Source organism: Macaca thibetana, chromosome 3 (genome assembly GCF_024542745.1).
Source record: "Macaca thibetana thibetana isolate TM-01 chromosome 3, ASM2454274v1, whole genome shotgun sequence".
NCBI lineage: Eukaryota > Metazoa > Chordata > Mammalia > Primates > Cercopithecidae > Macaca > Macaca thibetana.
The window spans coordinates 164,508,206-164,520,489 of record NC_065580.1 but is presented as its reverse complement, the minus strand read 5'-3'; the positions used below and the strand labels follow the sequence as shown (position 1 = coordinate 164,520,489).

At 44.9% G+C, this 12,284-nt stretch overlaps 1 protein-coding gene and 1 long non-coding RNA gene across 2 annotated transcripts in view; one reads left to right on the top strand and one right to left on the bottom strand.

The window, feature by feature from the left end:
- URB1 (URB1 ribosome biogenesis homolog) overlaps window positions 1-324 on the bottom strand; it is a 78,164-nt gene extending 77,840 nt beyond the window's left edge. The window contains exon 1 of the mRNA XM_050786038.1: window positions 76-324. Within this exon, the coding sequence (XP_050641995.1) occupies window positions 76-217 (142 nt within the window). The 5' untranslated portion in view covers window positions 218-324. The remainder of the gene's footprint in view (window positions 1-75) is intronic.
- Window positions 325-336: 12 nt separating this feature from the next.
- Window positions 337-1,200, top strand: LOC126951690 (uncharacterized). Its single transcript, XR_007724591.1, has 2 exons — window positions 337-461; window positions 942-1,200. It is a non-coding gene; the product is annotated as an uncharacterized LOC126951690 (long non-coding RNA).
- The last annotated feature ends 11,084 nt before the right edge of the window (window positions 1,201-12,284 follow it).

The window sequence follows — 12,284 nt, the reverse complement described above, 5'->3', positions numbered from 1 at the left end:
GAGGTTGTGCCTGGCACACGGAGGCCGCCTTGCCAGCCTGTGCTCTTGATCCTGCGCCTGCCGCCCCGGACTCACCTGGCCCGGGGCCCTGCGGGTCCTTCAGCTGAGCCTTGAACCGCACGCCCGTGAGCTCTTCTTTGCGGGCCCGCTTGGCTGCGCCCGCGGAGGAAGCCGCGCCGTCCTGGCCGCTCGAGGCCTTCCTCTTGGAGACCCCCATGGCCGACAGGGCAGAAGCGCGACGGAAACGACACACCTGAGGGGTCCCGGCAGGAGCACTAGCACAGACAGCGGACACGCGCTTCAGGACCACATGGGGCAGGAAGGGGCGGGGACACCGGAAGAGGCGGGGCTCGGGGAAACGCAGGCGGAAGGCGCAGGCCCGCGGGAGGCCGGGACCGGCGGAAGGGGCGTGGCCTGTGGAAGGAGTAGGCCGGCGGGAATCCAGAGGCGTGGGTCTCCCTGTGAGTTTGCTGTCCCGGTTGGCTCGGTCACGGCATGGGGCGAGCGGACACTCCACGACACTCCCCTCCCCCGGCTGCGGGGTTTGGGGTCCACTGGGGCGCGCTCCTGATCCCGGTGGCTCTCTCGGGTGCTCTTGGCAGGAAGAACTCCCAGACCTTTCACTCCTGGCCCGGCCGGCGCATACAAGCAGCACAATGAGTAGTTCTTGACCCGAGGTCGCCCTGACGGTGTCGCATGAAGAGCTTGCTTCACACACAACAGGATTCGATACTTTGCCAATTCGAGACCCGGGTGGCTGGCAGGGAAGGCGGATTCGCCTTGGCTAGGTGCCAGGCAGGTCCCCCTCGGCGGGTGCCCCTGACTTCGACCCCTAGCTTATGTCACAGCCCGAACCAGATCGACTGGTCTGGTAGGATGTCACTCCAGACTGTCCTCCACCCCAGACTTCCCCAAACTGATGGGCTCTTTGTGCCGTGCAGGGTGGGAGGAGAAGACCAAACTAAGTAACGTCTGTAAAACCCCTTCCTGGACAGCATAAGGTCTCCACATCTAAGTTTCTGCCATTAAAATGGAGACAGCAAAGCCAACCCTATCCAGTCCTTGGGACTGTTATGAACAGAAAATGACGCAATGTATGAAAAACTGCCTTAACGAGGAAAACAATACAGTGTGTTTTTGGAAGATGTTATTGACTTGTGAACCGCATTAAATGCTCTGAAATAAAATGAAAGTAAAAATGAATAAGTAAAAACAGGCTGGTACATATTTTAATACGACTTCATCAATACTTGGGTATGTGTCCAAATAAATCATGAACCAGCGCATTAGATAAGTAACTTGGTGATTACTGAAATTCTCCATCAGGTTGTCCTCTAGTCTAAGAAAATAGTGTTTCATATTCTGTAAGCAGATATGTTTTGAACATCTGAGGATGTGGCCTTTTGTGGCCTGTTGGGGTTGTAGAGTTTCTGGTAGAAAAAGCACGTGTGTTGACGCTGAGCCTCTGTCCTGACAAGATTATTGTGCTTGTGGAGATGTCTGTTGTAGGCAGGTCAGAGACAGGGTGTCACCCCCAGCAGATATGAGCTAATGCAGCAGTATTGACAGGGGGATATGCTCAAAAAGTCATCTGTAAAAGGCAGCACTCATTAGTGAATACAGACTTAATTCTGATTGATTATCCACACTGGTCCTCTTTGGTTAATCGCTAACCACCAACTTTGTTTTCTGCCATGGTGGTCCCAACCAAAGAGTTATCAGAGAGTTCAGAAACAGTCAAAAGCCCTGAGTTTGGTTTCTGCCTGTGTGATCTTGGTCAAATGACCATCTCTCTGCGCTGGTTTGCTTTATAATTAAGAGCATGAGGAACTTCCCAGGATTATCCAGCTAGTAACTGGTGGAGCCAGGACTCACCCAGTGTATCCTAGTCCCAAATTGAAAACAAAGAAACAGAAGTTGGCAGTGCCCATTTACAGCCTTAGCCAGAGATGTGTGTGATGGCAAGTGTGGCTCAGAAGTGCATTTTGATGCTTTAGACTAAGTTAATGCCATGAAGCATTGATGCTGGGCCCTTTGTTCGGTTATGAGGCTCACCAACCTCTGGATAGTGACTTGGCTTTCCATATCAAAGCTTTGCATTATTTGCCTCCAGGAGCATTCTGGTTTGTTGCAGACTATGTGTTACTGCTCCTAGGACATTGTAAGCCGAGGAAAAAAGCTGAGGGCTTTTGTACTTGTTCTCTGTCTTTGAAACTCTTTGCCCAGAGCTCAAGTGGCTCAGATAGTCACTTCATGTGGACTTTTCCTGTTCATACCTCACTCTCTGTCTCCTGACCTTTCTTGATTGGGCCTATTTCATAAAGACACTAATTCCATCTGAGGGCCCCCCCCTCATGAGCTAATCACCTCACAAAAAGCCCCCCACCACCAAATAATATCACACTGGGGATGGGGTTTCAACATAGTGAATTTGAGGGGGACACAAACATTCAAACCATAGCACTTTCCCAACATGAAGATGATTTTTCAGTTAAGTTCTAACCATCTTTTCAGAAACAGATAATTCTCACCTTGTGCAGTTTGTTCCACAAAATAAAAAATAAAGTATCCCAACATCTTTTACGAGCCTCATATAACCTTAAATACAGAACAAGCTAAGGATAATACAAAGTATGAAAATGATGAACTTATTTCAAGTATGGATATAAATGTGTGTAAATAGAATATTAGCTAACTGAATACAAAGCTGCACTTGAAAAAAAAATACAAGAAATACAAGGAAATAATATCTTGCTTATATAACTCACCACAATAATGGATTAAAGGAGAAAAATCCATTATGATTTCAATAGATGGAAAAAGACATTTGAAAAAATACCTATTTATGATTTTAAAAATTCACATAAAACTAGGAATAGAAGGGCTTTCCTTAACTTGGTAAAGATTATATACCAAAACCCTGCAGCAACCATCATGAACAATGGGAAAACTTTACATGCCCTTGAATTATAACTGGGAACAATAGGAAAAACAGGGATGTCCACCATGCTACTATCTATTACGAGAGGTCATGGCTAGTGAAATAAGGCAAGACAAAGAAATAAGAAATGAAACTGTCATCTAATTGGAGAATTCAACAGAAATGCAAACTAAATAAGAGTTTAGCAAGGTTGTCAGACATAAAATCAGTTACCAAAATTGGTAGCATTACCTCTACATTAGCAATAGCTAATTTATATATGTAGGAGAAGCTGGTTATGGTGGCTCATGCCTGTAATCCTAGCGCTTTGGAAGACTGAGGTGGGAGGATCACTTGAGCTCAGGAGCAACATAGTGGGACCTTGTCTTTCCAGAAAAAAAGGAAAAAAAATTTAAGTAGCAGGGTATGGTGGTGCATATCTGTAGTCCCAACTAATCAGGATGGCAAGGTGTGAGGATTGCTTGAGCCCAGAACACTGAGGCTGCAGTGAACTGGATTGCCCCACTGCACTCCAGCCAAGGCAACAGAGGGAGACCCTGTCTCAAAAAATAAAATAAATATAAAACAAAAATAAATAAATACGTGATAGAAAACAAAGCACCATTTAGAAAGAATGGAGCGATGTCAAAGTGTCATAGGAACCAACTTGAAAGAACTCCCACTGGAACAGTTTTGGTGACAAAATGAATAATATAGCATTGGATCATAACCTAGGGTAAAAAGTAAACATATGTAAGTCCATACTGATATAAAAAATGATGATCACCAGGCATGGTGGCTCATGCCTGTAATCCTAGCACCTTGGGAGGCTGAGGCAAGAGGATCACTGGAACCCAGGAGTTTGGGTCCAGCCTGGGCAACAGTTTAGCAAGACCCCATCTCTAAAAGAAATAATAATAATAATAAAATAAAAATAAATTGGTTGCTAAGTAAATAAATGGGGGAGAAGAGATAAATCTTCCTTACAAAAGTAATCCAAATAATATATGTAGATACCTCCCACTTCAAGAGGTGGAGCTTAATTCAAATACTCCTCCGCACTTCCCCGGTGTAGGTTTAGTGACTTACTTCTAAAGACTGGAATATGAAAAGGGAAAAATGATAACTCTATAATAGAGAAGCAAGGCAAACACTACCTTATCCAAGGGATCAAAGTTAATGTCATGTATATGCTGTTAGATGTACACAAATCAAGTTACTCTTGTGTACCCCTGATGTGATGTGTGATGAAGATGCTTTGCCTCTGTATATCCTTCCTGAAACCCATAATCCCAGTCCAGTTGTGTGGAAAACATCAGACAAACCCAAATTGAGGGACAGTCTAAAAAGTACATGAGCAGTACCCTTTAAAACTGTCGAGGCCATGAAAAGCAATGAAGAACTGAAACACGACCACAGACCAGATGTGATGGGAGACGCAACGATAAAATGCACTTTGGTACCCTGGACTGGACCCTGAAGCAGAAAAAGGCCACAAGGGGAAAAATTAGTACAGCGCAAATAAAATAAAGTCAGGCATTTAGTTAATAGTAACGTCCCAATGCTGCTTGCTTAGTTGGCAAATGCACCCTACAACTGTCAGAAATGCAAAACATTAGATGAAACTGGCTGAGAGTATATGGAATTTTTTCAAATGTTCTGCAAATCTAGAATCATTTCAAAATAAAAAGTGTAGTCAAGGCTGGGCATGGTGGCTCACACCTGTAATCCCAGCACTTTGGGAGGCCGAGGTGGATAGATCACTTGAGGTCAGGAGTTCGAGACCAGCCTGGCCAACATGACAAAACCCTGTCTCAACTAAAAGTACAAAAAGTAGCTGGGCGTGGTGGCATATGCCTGTAACCCCAACTACTGGGGAGGCTGAGACAGGGGAATCGCTTTAACCCAGGAGGTGGAGGTTGCAGTGAGCCAAGATCATGCCACTGCACTCCAGCCTGGGCAACCGAACAAGACCCTGTCTAAGAAAGAAAGAAAGAAGAAAAAGAAAGAAAGAGAGAGAGAGAGAGAAAGAGAGAAAGAGAGAGAGAGAGAAAGAGAGAAAGAAAGAGAGAGAGAAAGAAAGGAAGGAAGGAAGGAAGGAAGGAAGGAAGGAAGGAAGAAAGAAAGAAAGAAAGAAAGAAAGAAAGAAAGAAAGAAAGAAAGAAAGAAAGAAAGAAAGAAAGAAAAAGAAAAAGAAAAAGAAAGAAAGAAAGAAAGAAAAAAAGAAAGAAAGAAAGAAAGAAAGAGAAAGAAGGAAGGAAGGAAAGAAAATTGTAGTTAAAACAAAGACCTATAGATAGGAACTTTTTATTTTTAATTTTGAAACAGCTTTATTAAGGTAAAAATGAGAGTGTGGTATCCAATCTGATTTCAAGGTTGAAGAAATAGTGACATGTCCAACTGGCACACACCCCATTCAAAAGTATTGGTGCTTATTTAAGAATAAAGGAGGGCTGGGCATGGTGGCTCACACCTCTAATCCCACCCAGCACTTTGGGAGGCCAAGGTGGGCAGATCATCTATGATCAGGAGTCAGCCTGGCCAACATGGTGAAACCCCATCTCTATTAAAAATACAAAAGTTAGCTGGGAGTGGTGGCAAGTACCTGTAGTCTCCCTCTGTCTCCCAGGCTAGAGTGCAATGGTGTGATCCCTGCACTCCCAGGCTACAGTGCAATGGTGTGATCCTCAGCTACTTGGGAGGCTGAGGCAGGAGAATCACTTGAATCCGGGAGGCAGAGGTTACAGGGATCACACCATTGCACTCTAGCCTGGGAGACAGAAGGAGACTCTGTTTCAAAAAGAAAAAAGAAAGAATAGAGGAAAACATTTTTATTTCCATCTGTATGTATTTATGTATATATGTAAATTGCTTCTTTATTATTAGAACACAAATACTTATGTTGTTTGGACATAGCTATTTAATAAACCTAACAGTTTAGGTTTGGGTTTAGGTTTGGGTTTTGTCCTGGGGCACTTGAAAAATTATTGAGCCACTAAAGGTGCCATTAACTGAGAAAGATTGAGAACCTCTGGACTATACCTTTGATCAGAGCTCACTTTTATTAATTCTAAATTCCCTTTGTGGGTTTTGATTCGTTTTCTTTTTGGTAGCCCTAAGCTTTCCCTTGAGAATGCGTACTTCAAACTTGTAAATTTTCTGTACACCCATGTTCATAGCAGCATTATTCACAGTAGCCAAAGGTGGAAGCCATCTGTGTCCATCAATGGATGAATGGATACACAAACTGTGGTATACGTACCACGGAGTATTTTTCAGTCTTAAAAAGGGATAAAATTCTCACAGTCTTGAAAACATTACACTAAGTGAAATCAGCTAGGCACAAAAGGACAAATACTGTATAATTCCACTTATATGAGGTACCTACGGTAGTTAAATTCACAGAGAAGCGAAGGCCGGGCACAGTGGCTCACGTCTGTAATCCCAGCACTTTGGGAGGCTGAGGCAGGCGGATCACCTGAGGTCGGGAGTTTGAGACCAGCCTGACCAACATGGAAAAACCCCGTCTCTACTAAAAATGCAAAATTAATCGGGCACAGTGGCACATGACTGTAATTCCAGCCACTCGGGAGGCTGAGGCAGGAAAATCGCTTAAACCTGGGAGGTGGAGCTTGCGGTGAGCCGAGATCTCGCCACTACACTCCAGCCTGGGCAACAAGAGTGAAACTCCGTCTCAAGAAAAATTTAAAAATTTTAAAAAGTGAAATAGTGGTTGCCAGGGGCTAGGAGAAAAGGGAATGAAGAGTTAGTGTTTAAATGGGTGCAGAGATTCAATTTTGGAAGATGAAGCGGTCTGGAGATGGAAGTTGATGATGGCTGCACAACAATGTGAACGTACTTAATGTTACTGAACTTTACAGGTAAGATGGCTACTATGGTAAATTTCATGTTACGTATATTTTGCCATAATAAAAATGTGTTTTTCAAATTCACCGACCACGATCATCACTGCTAAAACATAAATTAAGATTCCCACCTACAGAGGGCGCCATTGACAGCTCCTAGTCGCATTCTGGGGTTGGGTGTGCAGGACCCACAACCCCCTGAAGCTCCAGCCTTCTCCTTCCCCAGCCACCTGTGTGTGCAACAGTCCTCAGCCTCCCCCACCCCCCCCCCACCCTTCTGAGACTTTTGCTGAGGTTTTTGTTTTCCTTGTTTTTTTAAAATGCTGCCGATCAAAGGGAAACAGACTGGGCATATCCGTGACTACCCCTCTCTTCTTCCTTCCAAGAGAGACAAAGTCACTAGAAGAGCTAATGTGGTACCTACATACAACAAGATACCACTCAACCTCAGGAAGGAAGGATATTCTGACACGTGCTACAACCGGGATGCACCCCGAGGTCATTATGCTAAGTGAAATAAGCCAATTAATCCTGTATGATTCCACTGATGGGAGGTACCCAGAGAAGTCAAATCCATAAAGACAGAAGTAGAATGGTGGCTGCCGGGGCTGGGGAGAGGTGGGGATGGGGAGTTGGTGTTTAACGGGTAGAGTTTCAGTTTAGCAAAATAAAAAGAGTTCTGTGGATACGGGGTGGTGATGGCTGCACAAGAATGTGAATGTACTTAATACCACTGAACTGTACACTTAGAAATGGTTAAAATGGGCCAGGCGCAGTGGCTCACACCTGTAATCCCAGCATTTTGGGAGGCCGAGGCAGGCGGATTTCTTGAGGTCAGAAGTTCATGATCAGCCTGGCCAACATGGTGAAACCCGGTCTCTACTAAAAACAGAGGTGTGGTGGCAGCAGCTGTAATCCCAGCTACTCAGGAGGCTGAGGCAGGAGAATCGCTTGAACCCGGGAGGTGGAGCCTGCAGTGAACCCAGATCATGCCACTGCACTCCAGCCTAGGCGACAGAGTGAAACTCCGTCTCAAAAAAAAAAAAAGTTAAAATGGTAAATTTTATGTTATGTATATTTTACAATAAAAATATTTATACATATATGTATATTTATATATACACATATTTTTATATATTATATATACATATTTATTTTACATATGTGTTTTATGTATATACATATTTATTTTATGTATATACACATATACATATGTGTGTATGCATATATGTATATATGTGTATGCATATGTATGTGTATGCATATACACATATACACATATGTATATATGTATGTAAAACACACATATATGTATATATGCAAAATATACATACATGTATATATGTACATATGTGTGTATGTGTATGTGTACATGTATGTATATACTATATATGTATATATACATATATGTATATTTTACAACAATAAAATATTTTTTAAAAGAAAAATGATTTTTTAGAACATATATACTCCACACATGGGGGGGTGTGTGTGTAATATCAGGTCCTTGAGGACTTAAAGAGCTCAAATCAGATTTGGCTGGCATTTTCAGAGGAAAGCCAGGCCCCCAAAACTCAGGTTTGTCACAGAGAACTCAAGGACAGGGATGCTGCTGAGCAGAGGAAGAGGATGAGGGAGTGAGCCTGGCCTAAGGAGGCCAACAGAGTGGGCCAGAGGTGGGGAGGGAAGGGGGTATTCAGAAACCAGGGTTGAGAAGAGTGTCCCAGCCAGTCCACAGGAAGAAGAAAACAAATTTCTGGTGGAAAAGCCCATTCCAGTGTCCCACTAGAGCAGTGGTCCCCACCCTTTTTGGCACCAGGGACCACCTTCTTTTTTCTCCCTTTCCTTCCCTTCCTGTCCCGTCCCGTCCCGTCCCTTCCCGTCCCTTCCCGTCCCTTCCCTTCCCTTCCCTTCCCTTCCCTTCCCTTGCTTCCCTTCCTTTCCTTTACTTCTTTCTTTTTCTTCTTCCTTCCTTCCGTCCTCCCTTCCTTCCTTCCATCCTTCCTTCCTTCCTTCCTTCCTTCCTTCCTTCCTTCCTTCCTTCCTTCCTTCCTTCCTTCTTTCCTACCTTCCTTCTTTCCTTCTTTCTTTCTTATTTCAGAGATGGAGTTTTGTTCTGTCATCTAGGCTGGAGTGCAGTGGCGTGATCTTGGCTCACTGTAACCTCTGCCTCCTGGGTCCAAGCTATTCTCCTTCATTAGCCCACATATCCAGGACTACAGGTGCCTGCACCTCACACAGCTAATTTGTATTTTTAGTTTTCACAATGTCCTGGTCTCTGGTGATTCATGTGCCTCAGCCTCCCAAAGTGCTGGGATTACAGGCATGAGCCACTATGCCCGACATGGGGACCAGTTTTGTGTAAGACAATTTTTCCAAAGATGGGGGTTGGGGGGATAGTTTGGGGATGATTCGAGAGCATTACATTTATTGTGCACTTTATTTCTGTTATTATTATATTGTAACATGTAATGAAATAATTACACAACTCACTATAATGTAGAATCAGTGAGAGCCCTGAGCTTGTTTTCCTGCAACTAGACAGTTCCATCTGGGGGTGATGGGAGACAATGACAGATCATCAGTCGTCAGATTCTTGTAAGGAGCGTGCAACCTAGATCCCTCGCATGTGCAGTTCACAATAGGGTTCACACTCCTGTGAGAATCTAATGCTGCCACGGATCTGACAGGAGGCAGAGACCAGGCAGTAATGTGAGCCATGGAGAGCGGCTGTAAATACAGATGAAGCTTCTCTTACTTCTCTCACCAGTGTGGTCAGTGACCCAGGGTTGGAGACCCCTGCACTAGAAGACCAGGGCTGCTGTCACTCAGAGGAACAAGCTGGAGTTTGCACCTAAGAGTTCAAATTAAAACCAAACATGGTGGCTCACACCTGTAATCCCAGCACTTTGGGAGGCCTCAGGAGTTTGACATAGCGAGAACTCATCTCTACTAAAATTTTTTTAAAAACTTTAGCCAGGCGTAGTGGTGTACGCCTGTGGTCCCAGCCACTCAGGAGGCTGAGGCAGGAGGATCGCTTGAGCCCGGAAGGTTGAGACAGCAGTGAGCTGTGACTGTGCCACTGTACTCGAGTCTGGGCGACAGAGTGAGTGAGACTGTCTCAAAAACAAAAAACAAAATTTTAAAAATAAATTAAAACCAAACACTATCTTTTACCCAATAAAAAATAATATGCAAAGTCCATAAAATGATTACATTTATTGTCATGGCTACCCGTGTATGAAGCTTCTGCTCTGACTGTCTCGTCTCAGCTCACTGCAACTTCCGCCTCGTAGGTTCAAGCAATTCTCCTGCCTCAGCCTCCCGGGTAGCTGGGACTACAGGCGCACACCACCATGCCCAGCTGATTTTTGTGTTCTTATTAGAGACGGGGTTTCACCATGTTAGCCAGGCTGGTCTCAAACTCCACCCGCCTCGACCTCCCAAAGTGCTGGGATTACAGGTGTGAGCCACCGCACCTGGCCCTGACTGGCTCTTTAAGCTCTAAACTCCACCACAACCCACAACACAAGTACCAGTCAGGGCAGAGCTGGATTTGCATCTTTGAGCTCTGACCACAGAGCCCACACCAATAACAACTGCCCTAAAGCATGACCAGGCAAGCTTGGTTTAGCAGAACCAGAGCTACTGCTTTCCAACATTCTAGGGAGTTTCCTTCCTTTAGCACACTTTCCTTAATGATGGCAGAGCACTGGGTTGGAAGAGTGCCTGTCTTCAAATGGAAGGGAAGAGCAGTAAGGAGGGTGGAGAGAGGGAGTACAGGTTTCTGCCCTTTGTTCCCAGGTAGAGCCCAGGCTGGCCTGGCTCCCTGTAGCATTTGCTGAAGGCAGCAGGTCACTGGCACCTCAGGGCTTCTGTTGAAATCAGCACCTTCCTGCCTCCCTCAATGGGGGAAAAGGCACCTGCTTCCTCCAGGATGGAAGCCATGGTGTCCTCCAGAAACTGAGTGTACCATTTAGAACACCTGGTAATGCCCACACTAAAAGTTCCTTTTTTTTTTCTTTTGGAGACAGAGTCTTGCTCTGTCACGCAGGCTGGAGTGTGATGGCACAATCTCGGCTCACTGCAATCTCCACCTCCCAAGTTCAAGCAATTCTCCTTCCTCAACTTCCCAAGTAGCTGGGACGACAGGCACATGCAACTACGCCTGGCTAATTTTTTTTTTTTTTTTTTTTTGTAGAGATGGGGTTTCCCAATGTCAGCCAGGCTGGTCTCGAACTCCTGACCTCAAGTGATCCTCCTGCCTTGGCCTAAAAGTGCTGGGATTACAGGCCTGAGCCACTGCACTCGGCCTTGAAAATTTCCCATGAATTTGAATTCAGTCATTCACAATGCTTCGAAAACCTCCAAGAGTTTACATGTGCTGCATTCTTCTCTTACAAAGACAATGATGCACGAATAAACTGTTAGCATATGCAAAAGGTAAGTGAAAATATATATTTAAGAAAACATTCAGGAATGAAATAAAATCAGTTTAGACTTAGCCTGATTTTTTGAAATCCTACATCTATTTTATATAGGGTATGGGTTTTTAGAGCTAAAATGGATTTTAGCATTCAATCTTTTCATTTTGCAGATGTGAAAAAGTGAGAGGCAGGCGGGTCAAGTGCCTCTGTGGGTTCCTCTGTCTCAGTGGCAGAGCTGGGACTTGACCTGAGGTCTCCTGAGTGGCTATTTGAATATAAACTGACACTATTGGATGAGATGCCTTTGACCTTGGATGGGCCATCAGTACATACATCAGTTGACTGCTGAGCACATACCCTTAAAGACCTCCGTCTGGCTGGGCACAGTGGCTCATACCTGTAATCCCAGCACTTTGGGAGGCTGAGGCAGGCAGATCACGAGGTCAGGAGTTCGAGACCCGCCTGACCAACATGGTGAAACCCTATCTCTACTAAAAATATAAAAATTAGCCGGGCTTGGTGGTGCGTGCCTGTAATCCCAGCTACTCAGGAGGCTGAGGCAGAAGAATCACTTGAACCCAGGAGGCGGAGGTTGCAGTGAGCCGAGATCGCACCACTGTTCTCCAGCCTGGGTGACACAGAGAGACTCCATCTCAAAAAACAAAACAAAACAAAACCTCCTTCTGCTAGCTTTGGGGCCACACCTTCCTACACAACTTTTCTAGTGCATTGTGGCTTTTGCAGTCCTCACCAAGCAGGCTCCTTGCTATTGATGCAGCTCTGTGATGCCAGCTCTAGAAACAAACCACCATTTGTTGCTTTCTAAAAAAAAGCCTTTTAAGCTCCAGACGACATTTGGCCTCTCTCTCCTGAGCTGAAAGGTTGGTTTCTTTGAGGTTTCCAAATGGTAGCTTATGTCTTCTCAAAACGACCACAGCCCATTTGTTGGCAGCCAAAAACCTTACCTCGATGGCCCAGGTGAGAGGACACGGCTCAGGGTTGCAGTCTGAGTGCAAAGCACATAAACATCTCTCATAATAGGCTTGGAGGCTGAGCCTGGCGGCTCGGGCC